This window comes from Mandrillus leucophaeus, unplaced genomic scaffold (genome assembly GCF_000951045.1).
Source record: "Mandrillus leucophaeus isolate KB7577 unplaced genomic scaffold, Mleu.le_1.0 Scaffold136, whole genome shotgun sequence".
NCBI lineage: Eukaryota > Metazoa > Chordata > Mammalia > Primates > Cercopithecidae > Mandrillus > Mandrillus leucophaeus.
The window spans coordinates 3,036,875-3,051,978 of NW_012101321.1; the positions used below are offsets into that span (position 1 = coordinate 3,036,875).

A 15,104-nucleotide genomic window follows, 5' to 3' on the forward strand; every position below is an offset into this window, starting at 1 on the left:
GCTCACTGCAAGCTCCGCCTCCCGGGTTCACGCCATTCTCCTGCCTCAGCCTCCCGAGTAGCTGGGACTACAGGCGCCCATCACCTCACCCAGCTAGTTTTTTGTATTTTTTTAGTAGAGACGAGGTTTCATCGTGTTAGCCAGGATGGTCTTGATCTCTTGACCTCGTGATCCGCCTGTCTCGGCCCCAAAGTGCTGAGATTACAGACTTGAGCCACTGCGCCCGGCCAACAATCTCTAAGTCTTTAACTCCCTCCAATTACCTATAATGCACTACCAAGAAGAATTTCTGGGCCCACTTTTATGAATAATGGGGCATTTAAGTTTAACACATGTGCCAGTTGCATTCAACTGAAATTCTTACAATTGATCCTATTTATACACTTATTTACTTGGTAAATCCTCCCTGCATCCTCAGAAAGATGGGCTTCAGCCCAGGTGAGCCATTTACTTCCCAAATGCACCAGATTTCACTAGCAACTACAATGTGCAAATCATTGTCCTCAAAGTCTGAGACGCGTTATGACTTATTTTGTTAGGGCACTTCAAAACTGCTTAGCCCCTCTTTTGGTTTTTATTCTACAAAATCAATTACATGGAAAGATGAAGTCACTACCCATCTCTGGGGTAATGAGAAGTGGTCAGTTTCTTAGTACTGAAGGTTATCAACTAGTCTTAATTACAAAAGAAAAGCCAAAGCTCCCGGGAAAGGCAAAAATGTCTAAGGTCAGCAGCTACTGTGGATTTACATTTCACAGCTTCGAAAAGAAGTGTTCAAGTTCAGAAGGTCGAAGAGTTACATTTTAGCTCTGCCAATCAGGATGAGATACTACCAGCCCTTTCATCACACTTCACAAATCTGGAAAATCTTTCACCACTAGCAGACCCAGGAGACATCATCAGATAAAATATCAGCACATCAGACAGTTCATAATCTCAAGATGTTGGATAATGTTTCACATGTACTTTTTTCCTCCTTCTTTCAACCGGCAAGAATGCTCACAGCAGACAGCCTCCAGGCATACACTTCAGCATCAAAACACGAAACATTTTATCCCTCAGTGTCCACAGATGTGCTGTGACTCTGAAGCCTTAAGTTACTACTGCCTTAAAAGTCTTAAACTGGAACATGAATGATGAATTAAAGTTCAGGGAAATGCTTTCTTCATCCATCTGGCAGCTGATGACACATTTACTACTCTTTATTGCCTATCTGTCCCAAAGAAAATGCTGTGATTTAAGCATAGCAAATATTCCTATGGGAAAAGTTATCAGCTAGACTGAAGAGACTCCGAGGAACTTGCACAGAGGGAACAGAAGATCATAGGCTGGGGTCAAGCAGAAAAATGGAGAATCAGGAAGACGAGCGCATTAAAAGAAGCAAACGATGTCCGCTGGGGTGGGATTCTAGGATTTGAAGAGGACGAAAAAGAATGAGTAAGGAGTCATCAGTCTGAGGAACAAAAGGACTGGAAGGAGAACAAAGCAATAAAATTGATGGGGTGAGACTCTGGCAGCCCTCAAAAAAGAGGATGGACAGGAAGGTTGGAAAGGACAGGATGAGGAAGCCGGAGCAGCCCAGGGCAGAAATTCTGAGTGGCTGATAAAGAGACAAAAATGGAGAGAAGGCTGGTGTAACTGCCAGACTCCACAATAGCCCTCGTGAGCCCCACCTCCTGTTTTTCATGCCCTTGTGATCAATCTCCCCATGCTGAGTTGGGCTGGTGTGTGACCACCAAGATATTATGGAAGATACGCGGTCTGGCTTCCAAGGTTAAGTCACAGAATTGACAGCTTCTGTATGGCACTCTCTCTCTCTCTTTCTTATCACTGGGTTCTGGGGAAAGCCACCTGCAGTGTTCTGAGGAAACTCAAGCCAACTTATGGAGAGGTCCACATGGCGAGTAACCGAGGCCTCCTGCCAACAGCCAGCAACAGCTTGCCAGCAAGTGAATGAGTGACCACAGAGGGGGATCCTCCATTCCCAGCCAAGCCTTCAGGCAGCTCCGGCCTGGGACGCATCTTGACTGCAACCTCATGAAAGATCTTGAGCAGAACCACCCAGTGAAGCTGCTCCTGAATTTCTGACCCATCAGAGCTGTGTGAGAAAATCAATGTTTTACTTTTGTTTTAAGCTGTTAAGTTTTGGGATAACCTTTTTTCTTTTTTTTTTTTTTTTTTTTTTTTTTTTTTTTTTTTGAGACAGAGTCTCATTCTTGTCACCCAGGCTGGAGTGCAATGGCGCGATCTCGGCTCACTGCCACCTCTGCCTCCTGGGTTCAAGTGATTCTCCTGTCTCAGCCTCCCAAGTAGCTGGCACTATGGGCACTATGGGCAGGGGCACATGCCACCACACCCAGCAAAGCTTTTTATTTTTAGTAGAGATAGGATTTCACCATTTTGCCCAGGCTGGTCTCAAACTCCTGACCTCGGGTGATTCACCCACCTTGGCCTCCCAAAGTGCTGGGATTAAAGGCATGAGCCACCGTGCCTTGCAGGAAAAACCTTTTTTTTTTTTTTTTTTTCCTGGAGACAGTCTCGCTCTGTTGCCCAGGCTGGAGTGCAGTGGTGTGATCTCGGCTCACTGCAACCTCCGCCTCCTGAATTCAAGCAATTCTCCCACCTCAGCCTCCCAGGTGGGATAACCTGTTTCTAATAGAGTCATTTATAGATTACTGATAGGGTTGGAATATGTGAAGAGGGCAGGAAAGCAGAGATGAAGGGAGAGTTGAGAGGAAAAGCTGGTGATAGAAAAGCAGAGGAGGTAATAAAATCTGGAGTCTGACTTCTCTCACTTTCTCTTTCCTCCTTGTACACCACTGCATGTTAGTTTTTTGTAAGTGAAACTGCCTTTATGTGAAAATGGAACCTGGAAATGCCAAGGTTTATGGTAAGAAAGAATAACAAGGCTACCCTAACTGCTTTCTCCATATTTAATCAATCTCAATCCTGTGCGGCAGGTCCTATTAATCCCTTTTTTCACAGATAGGGGTGATGTGACTTGCCCAACGTAAAACAGCTTAAAAGTGACCATGCCAAGATCAAACCCAGGCACTTGGACTTCACGTGCTTTTTTTCCATTTTTAATTTTAAGTCGGAGTCCTGCCCTGTAGCCCAGGCCGGAGTGAAGTGGCAGGATCTCGGCTCACTGCAACCTCTGCCTCCCGGGTCAAAGGGATTCTCCTGCCTCAGCCTCCCGAGTAGCTGGGATTACAGGCACCCGCCACCATGCCTGGTTAATTTTTGTATTTTTAGTAGAGATGGGGTTTCGCCATGTTAGCCAGGCTGGTCTTGAGCCCCTGAACTCGTGATCCGACCACCCTGGCCTCCCAAAGTGCTGGGATCACAGGCATGAGACACCACACCTGGCCCTAAATGTTTTAATAGATTTACCTGCTTGGAGTCTTCTGGTACCACCAGAAACCCCGCCAGACAAATTCTAAAAGGGCTGTCACATTTCACATGCTTTTGATCACCATCCTGTGTCCGTTTCCAAATGGAGGAGGCAGCAAAGGAGGGAGGGAGCTCAGGTCTCCCAAAGTGCTGGGATTAAAGGCGTGAGGCACCGTGCCTTGCCAGAATAACCTGGTGTAGCTGCACACCAGGGGGCACCGTTCCCACCTTAATAATCTGGCCCAAGTAGACCAAGACTTTTGTCTTGATAACCCTCAGCTTAACTAGAATAGCTCGGAATAATCACAAAAAAACTTTAAGCATTAGAGGACAAAAGGAAAATAAACCAGAGTCTCAAGGAGCTTTGTAGCCTCGTAACAAAGGCATAGTATAACTTGGCGTGAACTGTCCTTACTTCAGAAGTCCCTGGGCTCCCCATGTTCCCGGCTGTGGGAGGCAGCCTGGAGTCACTGAGGTGAGAGAGGCTGTGTACGGCCTGCAGAAATGCCTCCTCCCTAGGTGACCATCACCAGGAACAGCCCTGACCATCAGGAAAGCCAGATTCCCTAAGTTCAAACAGAAGCAAAGCCAAGTTATAATACCTAGGAGTTAGGTTCTGGGGAAGAGGCCTAACAGGGACCTGCTGGGTGGCCTTATCCTTTAATAACTAATTTTACCAACTTTTGGTCTGATCATGTTGTTTCCAATCATTTAAGAAGACTGGTCTTGCTTTCCCACCGCGTCCTTGGGGCTGGTTGTGTTTATGAGCGTGGGCTCAACACCCAGCTATGCCACGATACCCACAGTGTGACTTCATCACAGGCCCACCACAGAACCTCATCCCACATCCCTGTAACCCATGTATCTGCTGAACCTGGACTATGCTAATTCCAATCTATACCAATCTTGACAATACTCAGCTCCACTGAGTACTGTCTTCCAAAGAAAACCAAAAACCCTAAGTTATTGTGAACTCTGTGATTTTACTAAAGCTTTATGGGGTTAGGTGAAAATAATGGGCACAGTATAGACAGTTTTACTTTCAAGAAACTCCCATTAGATACCTATTAGCATGCTTTTCCCCCAAGCCTCTCAGGAAAAGTTGCCACCAGGTATTTTTCTCTGTCTTTCCACCCCATTCACCCAGCCTCCTCCCTAACCCCAAGATTTCCTCCCTCTTTTTCCCACACCTCCCCCCTCCCTATTCCCCTCCCAATCTCTCAACCCTTTCTCATGTGGAGCAAATGTGTTACTCAGGAGGCTGAGACAAGAGAATCACTTGAACCCGGAAGGCGGAGGTTGCAGTGAGCCAAGATCGCACCACTGCACTCCAGCCTGGGCGACTCAAAAACCAAACAAACAAAAAACACAAACCAAAAATTAAAAAAAAGTCAGTTTCTCTATCTTGACAACTAAACAAGGTTTGAAACTACTTCCAGTTTTTACACTCTATGGTTTTAGGTAACTACTGACAAAAACTCTTTTATGACCAAAACTTTAGTCAGGTTCCTCCGAGTCCTCTGCTTGACTAGGCCCAACCCTGGGGATCCCTCCCTGTCCCTGCAGAATCCAGGCTGAGGTCTGAGCAAGATTCCTGTTAAGTCAGTTTAGGGAAAATCCCCTGTACTTGCTGTCTGACTCTGATGTCAGATCAGCCCAGCCTGCCTTCAGCAATAAGCCTATCAAGTCAGTCGAGCCGGAAGCCTCTTAGGCTGGATGGTTCCTCTAATACTCTTCCCTCTGCTGATTCCTACCCTGCTCCTTCATTATAAATCCCCACTTTTCCTTGCTGGAGCTGGATTTCCTCTTTTCCTCCCTGCAAGGCTCTACTACAGTGGTCTCTATACCACGTGCCAGGGACCACCCCCACTCTTTGAATAAAGTCTCCCTTATAGTCTTTAACAAGTATCTGGAATAATTAGTGTTTTTTTCTTTAACACTACTTGAACAAAACAAATATATAATCAAGATACCACTAACTCTCAGTTGTCCTAATGTCTTTCAGTTTTAGGTTTAAAGAACCTTAATTACTTGGTCGCCACCCTATTTCTTACATGATCATCTGCAAAAAAAATTATTCACAAGTTGAAGAAAGCTTTGCTTCTGCTACTGGCTTTTGTCCAGCCCCTCAAAGAACACAGTCTTAGCAGAATCATCTTCCTCATAAGAGTACTAAGAAAACTACGAGTACTTTTTGTGGCGAGCAAGGTAGATTGTCTATTTTTTATATCTTTCTTAATGAGCAAACCAAAGGGCCACTAACAATCCATGATCAGAGATTAAACATATCATCCTATTTTCATTTTCAGTTCTTTCAATGCCCCCACCAAAATATTAAAATAATTCCCAGACATGGATACAAAGAGGGAAACACTGTGACAGAACATCAAATTCTGCTTACCCTTAACCTTATTTAGTTCCCCAGTGAATAAAATCCAGGTAGTAAAAAAACCAGCAATGCCAAAAGCTGTGTCCTGGCAGCTGGAGAGACTGTCAGCTCCTGCACATGCTGTCCTGGCTTGGTCTGCTTGCTTTTATCAATTCTCTGATTCTCTGGAAAAAGATTATCTATCCCCCAAGGCCATTACAGCATCTAACTAGGATAAATAGTGGTAACGAGTTCCTGCCCATGAAAAACAATCCTCCATTCTCAGACATTCCCTCTTAACTGATCTTAATAAGCGATTTTAAATGAAGGGAAGGGAAACGCATAGTGCTAACACACGGTAATTATCTGTAATTCCTCATCTGTCATGCCATTGAATAGAAAAAAATAAGTTGGTGCCTTGCAATGACATCAAAATTAGGGTATTTGGTACAGTAAAGTAACCTGACTAAATTGCATTATTTAAAAAGCAGGTTTTCATCCCAATGACAATATATACCACAGATTATGGGAACTGTAATGAGATGAAATTTCCATAAGGCAGGACCCATGAGAATAGGCAGTAGTTAGAGAGCTTTGGGATTGTGGCCTAAAAGCTGAATCAGTGTGGCAGAGACATTAGTTACTCCTGTTTAATGTAAAATTCGGTGGTTTTACATCAGCATTGAAGTAAAAGGGCAAAAAATACACTTCCTAGCCTTTTAGTTAGGTTTTTCCGCAAGTTAACAGAACTATATTCCTAGCATTTTAGAGCTCATTTAAAATCAAAAGTCCTTGTTTCACAAATAAGAAAAAGAAAACCCAGAGGAGGTATCACAGCTGTTAGCAAAGCCCACAGGCCTCAGGCACAGTGGTGGAGAACAGGGGGTGGTTCTGGAAAGATGACTGTTCTTTATCTTACTTATAATCTTATCTTCAATCATGACCAGTAATCAACATTTCCCTTAATGAACAAATTAGTCTTCATTCCTCTTGGTGTGAATAAGTAATCCTTGAGCATTTACTGTGTGCTAAATGCTGGGGTTACTATAATAATTACAATACACCTAGCATAGAAGGAACAATTTTACTTAATGTCTCAGCAATAACACAATTTATTATGTCTTAAAAATTCCATTAATCTTCACAAATGTGAGTGATCCTGCACAAGTATGCGTGCATCTGTGAAGTAGGTGTGTGCACAGAATATTAACATGTATTTCCTTGAAATGGTTAGCTGTCCTGTCCTGAAGCTATAGTTGTAATTACTAATAAGCAGCACCAACTAGCCTAGTGGCAAAAACAGAAAATGACAATATTGGGTTAAGAGTTGAAGATGGACTAGGAAGATGGGAGCTGGGGTTACCAATGGGTAACAAAAAATGGGGAAGTGACCAAGACCCAGAGTAAGCAGGCACTAAAGTGTCCCATCTGATCCCCCAAAGCGGCCCTAGGTCAAGGATCTCAGCCCTGCCTGGGGCAATGGCCTGGGAGAGAAATATGAATGACCTTGGCATGTGGCTCACTGGAAAGGTTATCCTAGATCTGCCCTAGAACAATTAACCAGCTCTAGGAGCCACTTGCTTTTGCTTTAACAAATGATGAAACAATAAACCTGAAAAGAGCTAAATAGACTTATTTTTATTTTAGTTCTCTTGAAAGTTACCTCTATTAATAACAACGTACTTCCAATCTGTTCCAGGGAAAATAGGAGAAAAATCTGAAAATAATTAGCTTACTAGTAATTTTTAATTTATATAACTTTTCTGGGAATTGACAAGTTAAAAGTCCACTGAAATCACATTATGAACTGACTTAAGTCAGCACTTCAGAAAAATGCCTGCTTCTTTCGATAAATATAAAGAACTTTCAGTGATTACAGGTAGGTGAGAGCTAGATACTCCCTACTTCCAAACGTCCTACCAGTCTCAGCCCAAATTCTGCCAAGGATAAGCAAGCAGGCACAGAAACAGATGCTCTGTCCTTTTCCAGAATTCCTCTTTTGATTCTCAGGTACTTAAACATTATACAAGTCCACTCTGAGGGACACACAACATTCTCAGGGCAAGACAAGCAAACCTTACAGTCAACTGGAGAACAAAACGTTCTGAGGAGTGGGGAAGCACAGACCTCACACGCTGCTCTGAAGGTGTCAGAGAGGCTGGGCTTGGCAGGTTCCCATTCCTCACTCACACAAGGGTGGTGGGGTTCTAACCATTAAGTTTACTAATAAAAAAATACTCTTCTACAGCTTTAAAGAAATCCTCTAGGACTATATTTGAAGTGTTTCGGGAACCAACTTTGGAAAACACATTCCTAATAATACATCTCATATAGAAACACATAAAGGGAATTAAAGTTAATTTATGTATACACATACATGACACTGCGTATACATCAGTATTCTCAGAATTCATTACCATGTAGACAACCCTTTGTTTCTACAAAGGAAATTCTTTTTTTTTTTTTTTTTTTTGAGGCACACAGTCTCACTTTGTCACCCAGGCTGGAGTGCAGTGGCGCGATCTCAGCGCACTGCAACCTCCGCCTCCTGGATCCAAGTGATTCTCCCACCTCAGCCTGCCGAGTAGCTGGGATTACAGGTTTGTACCACCATGCCTGGCTAATTTTTGTATTTTTAGTAGAGTTGGGGTTTCACCATGTTGACCAGGCTGATCTTGAACTCCTGACCTCAAATGATCCACCTGCCTCAGCCTCCCGAAGTGCTGGGATTACAGGCGTGAGCCATCACGTCTGGTTAGAAATTCCACCTTCAGCTCTAATTATTTACTGTTATTTTACCAGCCAAATTTTCTCTTCTAAATTTAAATTATTAGGAACTACTAAATCAAATAAAACTTGTTGAAATTTTGCACAATTGGTTTTGCTCATCTCTACTAGATAACTGTCTATTAAACCAACTGCTAATCATATTGTTACTGCTTATATTTTTAGGACATCATAGTCAATAGCTAAGATTGTTTCTAAGTTCCTCACTAAAGATGACCATATTTTCCCTGTGTTATCACTTGTGAGTATAAACATTATGCTAGTATTTCACTTCATTTTAGGCTTTTGACAAACTCAAATTATGTTAGCAATATTAAAGTCATGACTCAAAAGAAGATTTTTTAAAGAATCATGATGTTCTCCAAGGCTTTACCGCTGCAAATCATTTTGATAATAATTGGAAAACTACTATTTATTATACTTTACCACATTATGTTCATCTCTAAAATAAGAACACTATAACCCCATGTTCCCATTTTAGAGATGAGAAACACTTCAGCTCACAGGAGTTAAGCGAGTTGGTCAAAATTACAGCAGTACACAGGATTCGAAGTCAAATCTACTAGGTTCCAAATCCTAAACTCTTTTTAATTTATTACTGTACCCAAGCTCCTAAACAAATTAAACTGCTAAACTATGAAACTCAAAATAACAAAATCACACAAATATGCCACATATCCTATTTCATACCTTTAATCCTCTGAAACTTCCTGGACTAGTTGGAGAGGAACTGGAGGATTTCGTAGATTTAGGAGTAGAAAGTTGGCTGCTGGGAGTTCCATTAACTGCCCATGAGACAACAAAGAAGACAGAAGTCCCATTAAAACCCACAATAACCAGACTGTATAAATACACTAGGTGCATGCACAATATAGGTCCAATGAAGCTTCAACTCATTTTCAGCTCAAAGCAGACGGCAAATCAGCAAAAAGCAAAAAGAATGTATCTTACTGCATTACAGACAAAAAAAAAAAAAAATCAAAGAGTGAAACTAGAACTATTTTCAATAGTAGTTTTCCAACAGCTATATAAACAAATACAGAAGACATTATGGAATTAGTGATGTGAACGAGAACTTTTCCATGTATCCTGCCTGCCAGCAAAGGTAGAGATGGCTGTTATATTTGTAATGGTTTACTATGAAGGCTGTTCAATAGCCACTATCTTGGTGCATACCAACATAACCAAGAAGTTTGGATGACCAAGAAGTTTGTGTGGCTCTCCCAAATCAATTACACCATAATACAAACACATTTTCTAAGTATTTTCTTAATGAAAAGGGAAAATCTACTGGTAGTTTTCCCTGTAATTCCTACTTATTTGCTCAAAGTCTGTGAAAAACATTCTTCAACCTTTTTTATCCAGACCACTTATTTCTAATTCCTTCCATATTCTTTTCTCCACAGCTTATCCTCCCCCATTTGTCCACAAATCTTGGTAGTTTTCTATACATCTGCTCTAAACCTCCATACACTTCTTCGGCTGAAAGCTCGATTTAGATCCTATGCTAGAATTATGTAGTATAGAATCTGTAAATGAACCTTTCCCCCAGAAAATTAAATTTGGAAATTTAAAAAGTAACCGAAAAAAGTGTTCAGTTTTTGAAAATTTTGAAACCTCTCCCCCAGGAAAGGTTCGTTTGCAGATTCTATACTACAGAATTCTGGTCAAACATTTCAGTATGACTTTTGCTTATGCCTGATTGTTATCATTAGAATCTATTTCTGCAGTAATTTCACAAAGCTAGTAGTTAACATCTAGTATTGATATATGTTTTTCTCCTCTAAATTGAGTATTTATAATCCATTTTATTATAAATCTTCAAAGTTTTTGCCCAAAGTAGATGAAAAGTGTCATTCATCTTTTTGGAAAGAAAAGAGATGCTCACTTGCTTTTTATTTAAAAAAAAAAAAAAAAAAAAAACATGAGACAGCGACAACTATTATTTTAAATCACGCTAATAAGTATGAAAAAAAAATGCACAGGTAAAGGTCCTGAATAGGTGACTCAAAAAAAATGAGTACCAGTCCTTGAGCAGAGGCAGAAATTGTGGATCAATGAGTACTAATGATTACAAGAATCACCTGTAAACAGGAACATCTTGGTTTATGAAGTCATATTTATTGTACTGCTCATTTTAAAATTTCAGTAAAAATGAGAACTTCTTTCAGTTATTTTTAAGTTTCCAAAACTTTAATTTTTCTGACTCAAAACCCTCATTCAAAAATAACGGTCAGTGATCTAGATTTTATTAACAAATACATGTGGGTACTTAGAATACAAGTGTAACACAATTAACTGTACAATTAAAAATATTTAAGAGTATTCAACAGCCCTGGTTATTTCTCAATCAAGTTAAATTTCAATTAATGTTATTTCTTCTAAAAAACTTCTTTAAAAGGTAGAGCACAAAGGGTTTTTAGGGCAGTGAAACTGTATGATACTGTAATGGCGAATATATGTCATTACAAACTTGTCCAAACCCAGAAAACATACAACACCAAGAATGAACCTCAATGTAAACTATGGCTCTTGGGTGCTAAGGGGATTTCAATGCAGGTCCATCAACTGTAACAAATGCAGCACTGTAATTGGGGATGTGGATAATAGAAGAAGTTACGCAAGTCTGCAGGCAAGGAAGTACACAGGAAATATGTAACTTTGGTTGTGAACCTAAAACTGTGCTAAAAAATAGTGTTTAAAAAAATCTTTTTCAATGGAATTCACACAAAATAGAGATTACGGCCGGCAATAAACTAGTAAGCTTGCCGTGAGCTGAAACTAAATTTTCCTTTTTTTCCCTTTTTTTTTTTTTTTTTTCCTGGTATTTTCTCCCTCTCACACAGCAATCTGCACAGGTCACCAGCTTCTAATCAGTACGCACTGTTAGTGTTCACTGGTATTCCAATCCCACACTGATAGCAAAGGCTACCTTGGAATGATTGTAGGAAAGGGAGTGAAGGAGAAAAAGCAGTTCCGGCAGATAGCGATCTCTGTAGTAGATCAGTCTCCCTAAAATGCATCCCCTGCCCAGGCCTAGTTTCTTAACAAAACTCACTGCCAGGGATTTAACTGATGTCAATAACTACATGTCTATATTTTCACCAAAATAACTCATCCTAGAGAGATACTAATCATATATAGTCCTCTAAGTTTTTATAGCATTTGGAAGGTTCTAAACAATGTGCTTGAATGAGTTGTTCTTAATTTCACTTATTTGCACATTTCTCCAGTTCTGGAGAGGCTAATGGGGACCCTGGACAGCACCACGTCATGCCCTCTCCCCCTGCAACTTCCGTTGCTGCCGCAAGCGGAAGATGTGCCACCACCAGCCAGCACCTGCCTCATGCTTCCACTCTTCCGCTACACCCCTGGATTTTCATTCCTGAAATTTAATCCCCCTCCCCTCAACTCTAAGGAAAGAAATAAACTTGGGGGTTTTGTTTTGTTTTGTTTTCTTTGAATACTTTTTATCTTGGCAGACCAAGAAAGATTCAGAAGCTAAAATTCTAAAATAATGGCCAGGCACAGTGGCTCACATCTATAATCCCAGCACTTTGGGAGGCTGAGGCTGGTGGATCACTTGATATCAGGAGTTAGAGACCAGCCTGGCCAACATGGTGAAACCTTATCTCTACTAAAAATACAAAAATTAGCCAGGCATGGTGGCGCATGCCTATAGTCCCAGCTACGCAGGAGAATAGCTTGAACCCCTGAGGTAGAGGTGCAGTGAGCCAAGATCACACCACTGCACTCCAGCCTGGGCGACAGTAACCATTTACCCATTTATGTTACCTAGCTTAATATCTATGTGCTTTTTACATACTATTTAGCTATACTGATAGAGTTTTGTTGAAGGATTTAGTCAACAAGAAGACTTCACTCAAGGCAGTCTCAAGACTTCACTTGGGACCTCTGTCCCAAGACTGAAAAGGTACAGTATTATGTTCATAAAGTTACCAGCTCTGTTTGAATTTCATTAGTCCCATGGAATTTAAAAAATGGCAACAGACACACCATAGCTAAAGTAATCTGTAAAAACACTCCTGGGTACCATGGCTTTTAATAAGACAAAATTCTGTCCTTCATGGTAGTAGAAAGTGGAAAGAACTATATAGCACTATACAGATAAGCATTATGCAGATAAATATAGTAGCTTTCTTCAGATTCACTCAAATCCCAGTGGTTGACTCAGGCTTTTGGTTTTCTATAGCTGAAGTGTCGAACACACTTTGAATTAATCTCTTATAAAAAAAGATCATTTTCTCTCTAAAATGTGGTTTTAAAATCTTACAACTTTTACTTGATGAGTTTGAGGCTTACTCTATTAACTCAAATCCAAATTTGGACTTAATTGAAAATTGTGTGTACTAGAATGCTATGATTTTCCTTCATCAGTTTCTAAGTATTATAAATTCAAGGTAAGAGTTATGTATACATTTATTAGGCTATCTTCTGGAGCTACTAGTGTGCAGGATAAATATGGCTATGAGACATGTTTTTAGTTCAATATGCTAATTTTTCTCTTTGGACCTTAGGGGGACAAAATTGAATTAATCATACCCGATTCTTGAACCACTCTCCTTTTTATTAAAATTTTTTTAAAAGAGACAGGGCCTTGCTACATTGCCAAGGCTAGAGTGCAGTGGCTATTCAAAGACACTATCATCACAGCTCATTACAGCCTCAAACTCCTGGCCTCGAGGGATCCTCCTGCCTCAGCCTCCGAGAAGATGGGACCACAGGTGGTACCTCCATGCCCAGCTATTTAATTATTTTTACTGATGTTACAAGCATCTGTAAAGCTATCACCAAAACTACATCTACCCTTTGATTAACCCAGGTCAGTATATTTATGCAAGTCTCATCTCTGTATTAAGCTTTCTCAGTTTTAAGATACTTTACAGAAAGCATGATACAATTTGAAATAAGGTTAATAACAGAGGTATTTTCAGATAAAAATACACATATTGTTAACTGTCACATTTTTAGAGAGAAAAGGCTGAGTCTATAACTCTTAAGAAAATAAATATTTGACAACTAGAAATATTGCAGTGTTGCCTCTCTGTGTATGTAAGAAACACTTCATAATCCTACGCTGGCATATGCTATTATGACGTACTTCTAAGATTTCAGTGATTCCTAAACTGTTAACCCCAGGGTGGGGAGGGGGTGAGCATAGAAGACCAAAATTTCTTCTATGGCTATTTTCATAGTACCAACAAACTTTAGCCTTTTTCAGTAACAGAACATTTCTCCAAATTAACTAGAAGATGGACCCCTTGCAGCAATGTGCCTCCTCAATCGCTTTGTATTCCTGACTATACAGACAGGTACTTGGTAATCTTCTGATGATAACCAGCTCTCTAATGAATAGAGGAGGCTAAAGTGTCTTGTGCAATGCAAAACATTTCATACCACACAGATGTGCACTGGAATAAGCCAGATACATTCATGGAAATGGAGCAAAAGGAAACAGAAAAGTGGCAAAAAACAAAAACAAAAACCCAGCAGAGCAACAAAGCCACAATAGTCATGGCTCACCTGGGGATTTGGCTGTAGAATAGGCACTGGAGTAGTGGCCACCCCGCTTTACTGTACACATGCAGTATACACAGAGCAGAAGACAGTAAGGAGAGTGGTTATTCAGCAGCTCTAAATGTGTGTTCAGAAAGAGTAAAACAATCTGCCCTACAGAAAGTCGGGGGGTGCTGAGAGGGGAAAGGGCGAATAGTGGAATGTCTGAAAAACTTGGTCTTTTATGAAGTCTAATGCTCGAGGCTATTGTTATTGATACAACTTTCACATGTTCTAGATTCACCACCTGTAAAATCATGGTTTTTTCACAATTCTTTCCTTAAGGGGAAATGATATCAACAGACTTATTCTTAATTATTACAAACAAACCCATAAAATCAATACGTGAAGATATTTATGTATGTTTTTAATGTTTAAAAATGCCCCGTAAAAATTATGACAAATTTATAGGCTTAAGACTTGCAAGAAACTTTATTACAGGTAAGTCTGACTCTTAAATAAGTAAAATACTACTTTTCAACAATAATCACTGCTATGAATGTACCATTTGATGAGGGAGAAGCCAGTGGAAATATATCAAGTAAATACATTTCTGGGTAGAGTGTGTGCATGTGATTTTTAAAAAAGAGATAATGTTAAGAAAATAATTATCCACAATCATAGAGCACAAAATTCAAAATGCAGTATACAGAGGTCCAAATGTGAAACACTTCTATGTAAATACCAGCAGAATCTAGATCATCAAGCTGTTCCCAAGAAAATGTGTCAGAACAAAACTATACAAGTCTCTTAGGAGAAGTATTATAACTTGGGGAAACAGACTTAACTTTTGGTTTTAAAAGTCATGTCATCTCTGTTTTTCTGGAACTTGGCTGCATACAACCCCAGCAAAGATTACTAATTCATAAAAATTACAGAAAACAGAAGGAAAATGATCTGTTCCTGCTATGACCATCTATTCCTTTTCCACTAACTACCTGAAGCTGGTGATTTGCTGCGTCGAGAGGGCCCAGGGCTT

The 15,104-nt window shown here is 40.3% G+C and overlaps 1 protein-coding gene across 1 annotated transcript in view; it reads right to left on the reverse strand.

Annotated features, from left to right (window-relative positions):
- DCLK2 (doublecortin-like kinase 2) overlaps positions 1 to 15,104 on the reverse strand; it is a 182,563-nt gene that overhangs the window by 43,607 nt on the left and 123,852 nt on the right. The window contains exons 4-6 of the mRNA XM_011973258.1: positions 15,064 to 15,101; positions 14,093 to 14,143; positions 9,239 to 9,333 (exon numbers count right to left, since the gene is read on the reverse strand). Of these exons, the coding sequence (XP_011828648.1) occupies positions 9,239 to 9,333; positions 14,093 to 14,143; positions 15,064 to 15,101 (184 nt within the window). The remainder of the gene's footprint in view (positions 1 to 9,238; positions 9,334 to 14,092; positions 14,144 to 15,063; positions 15,102 to 15,104) is intronic.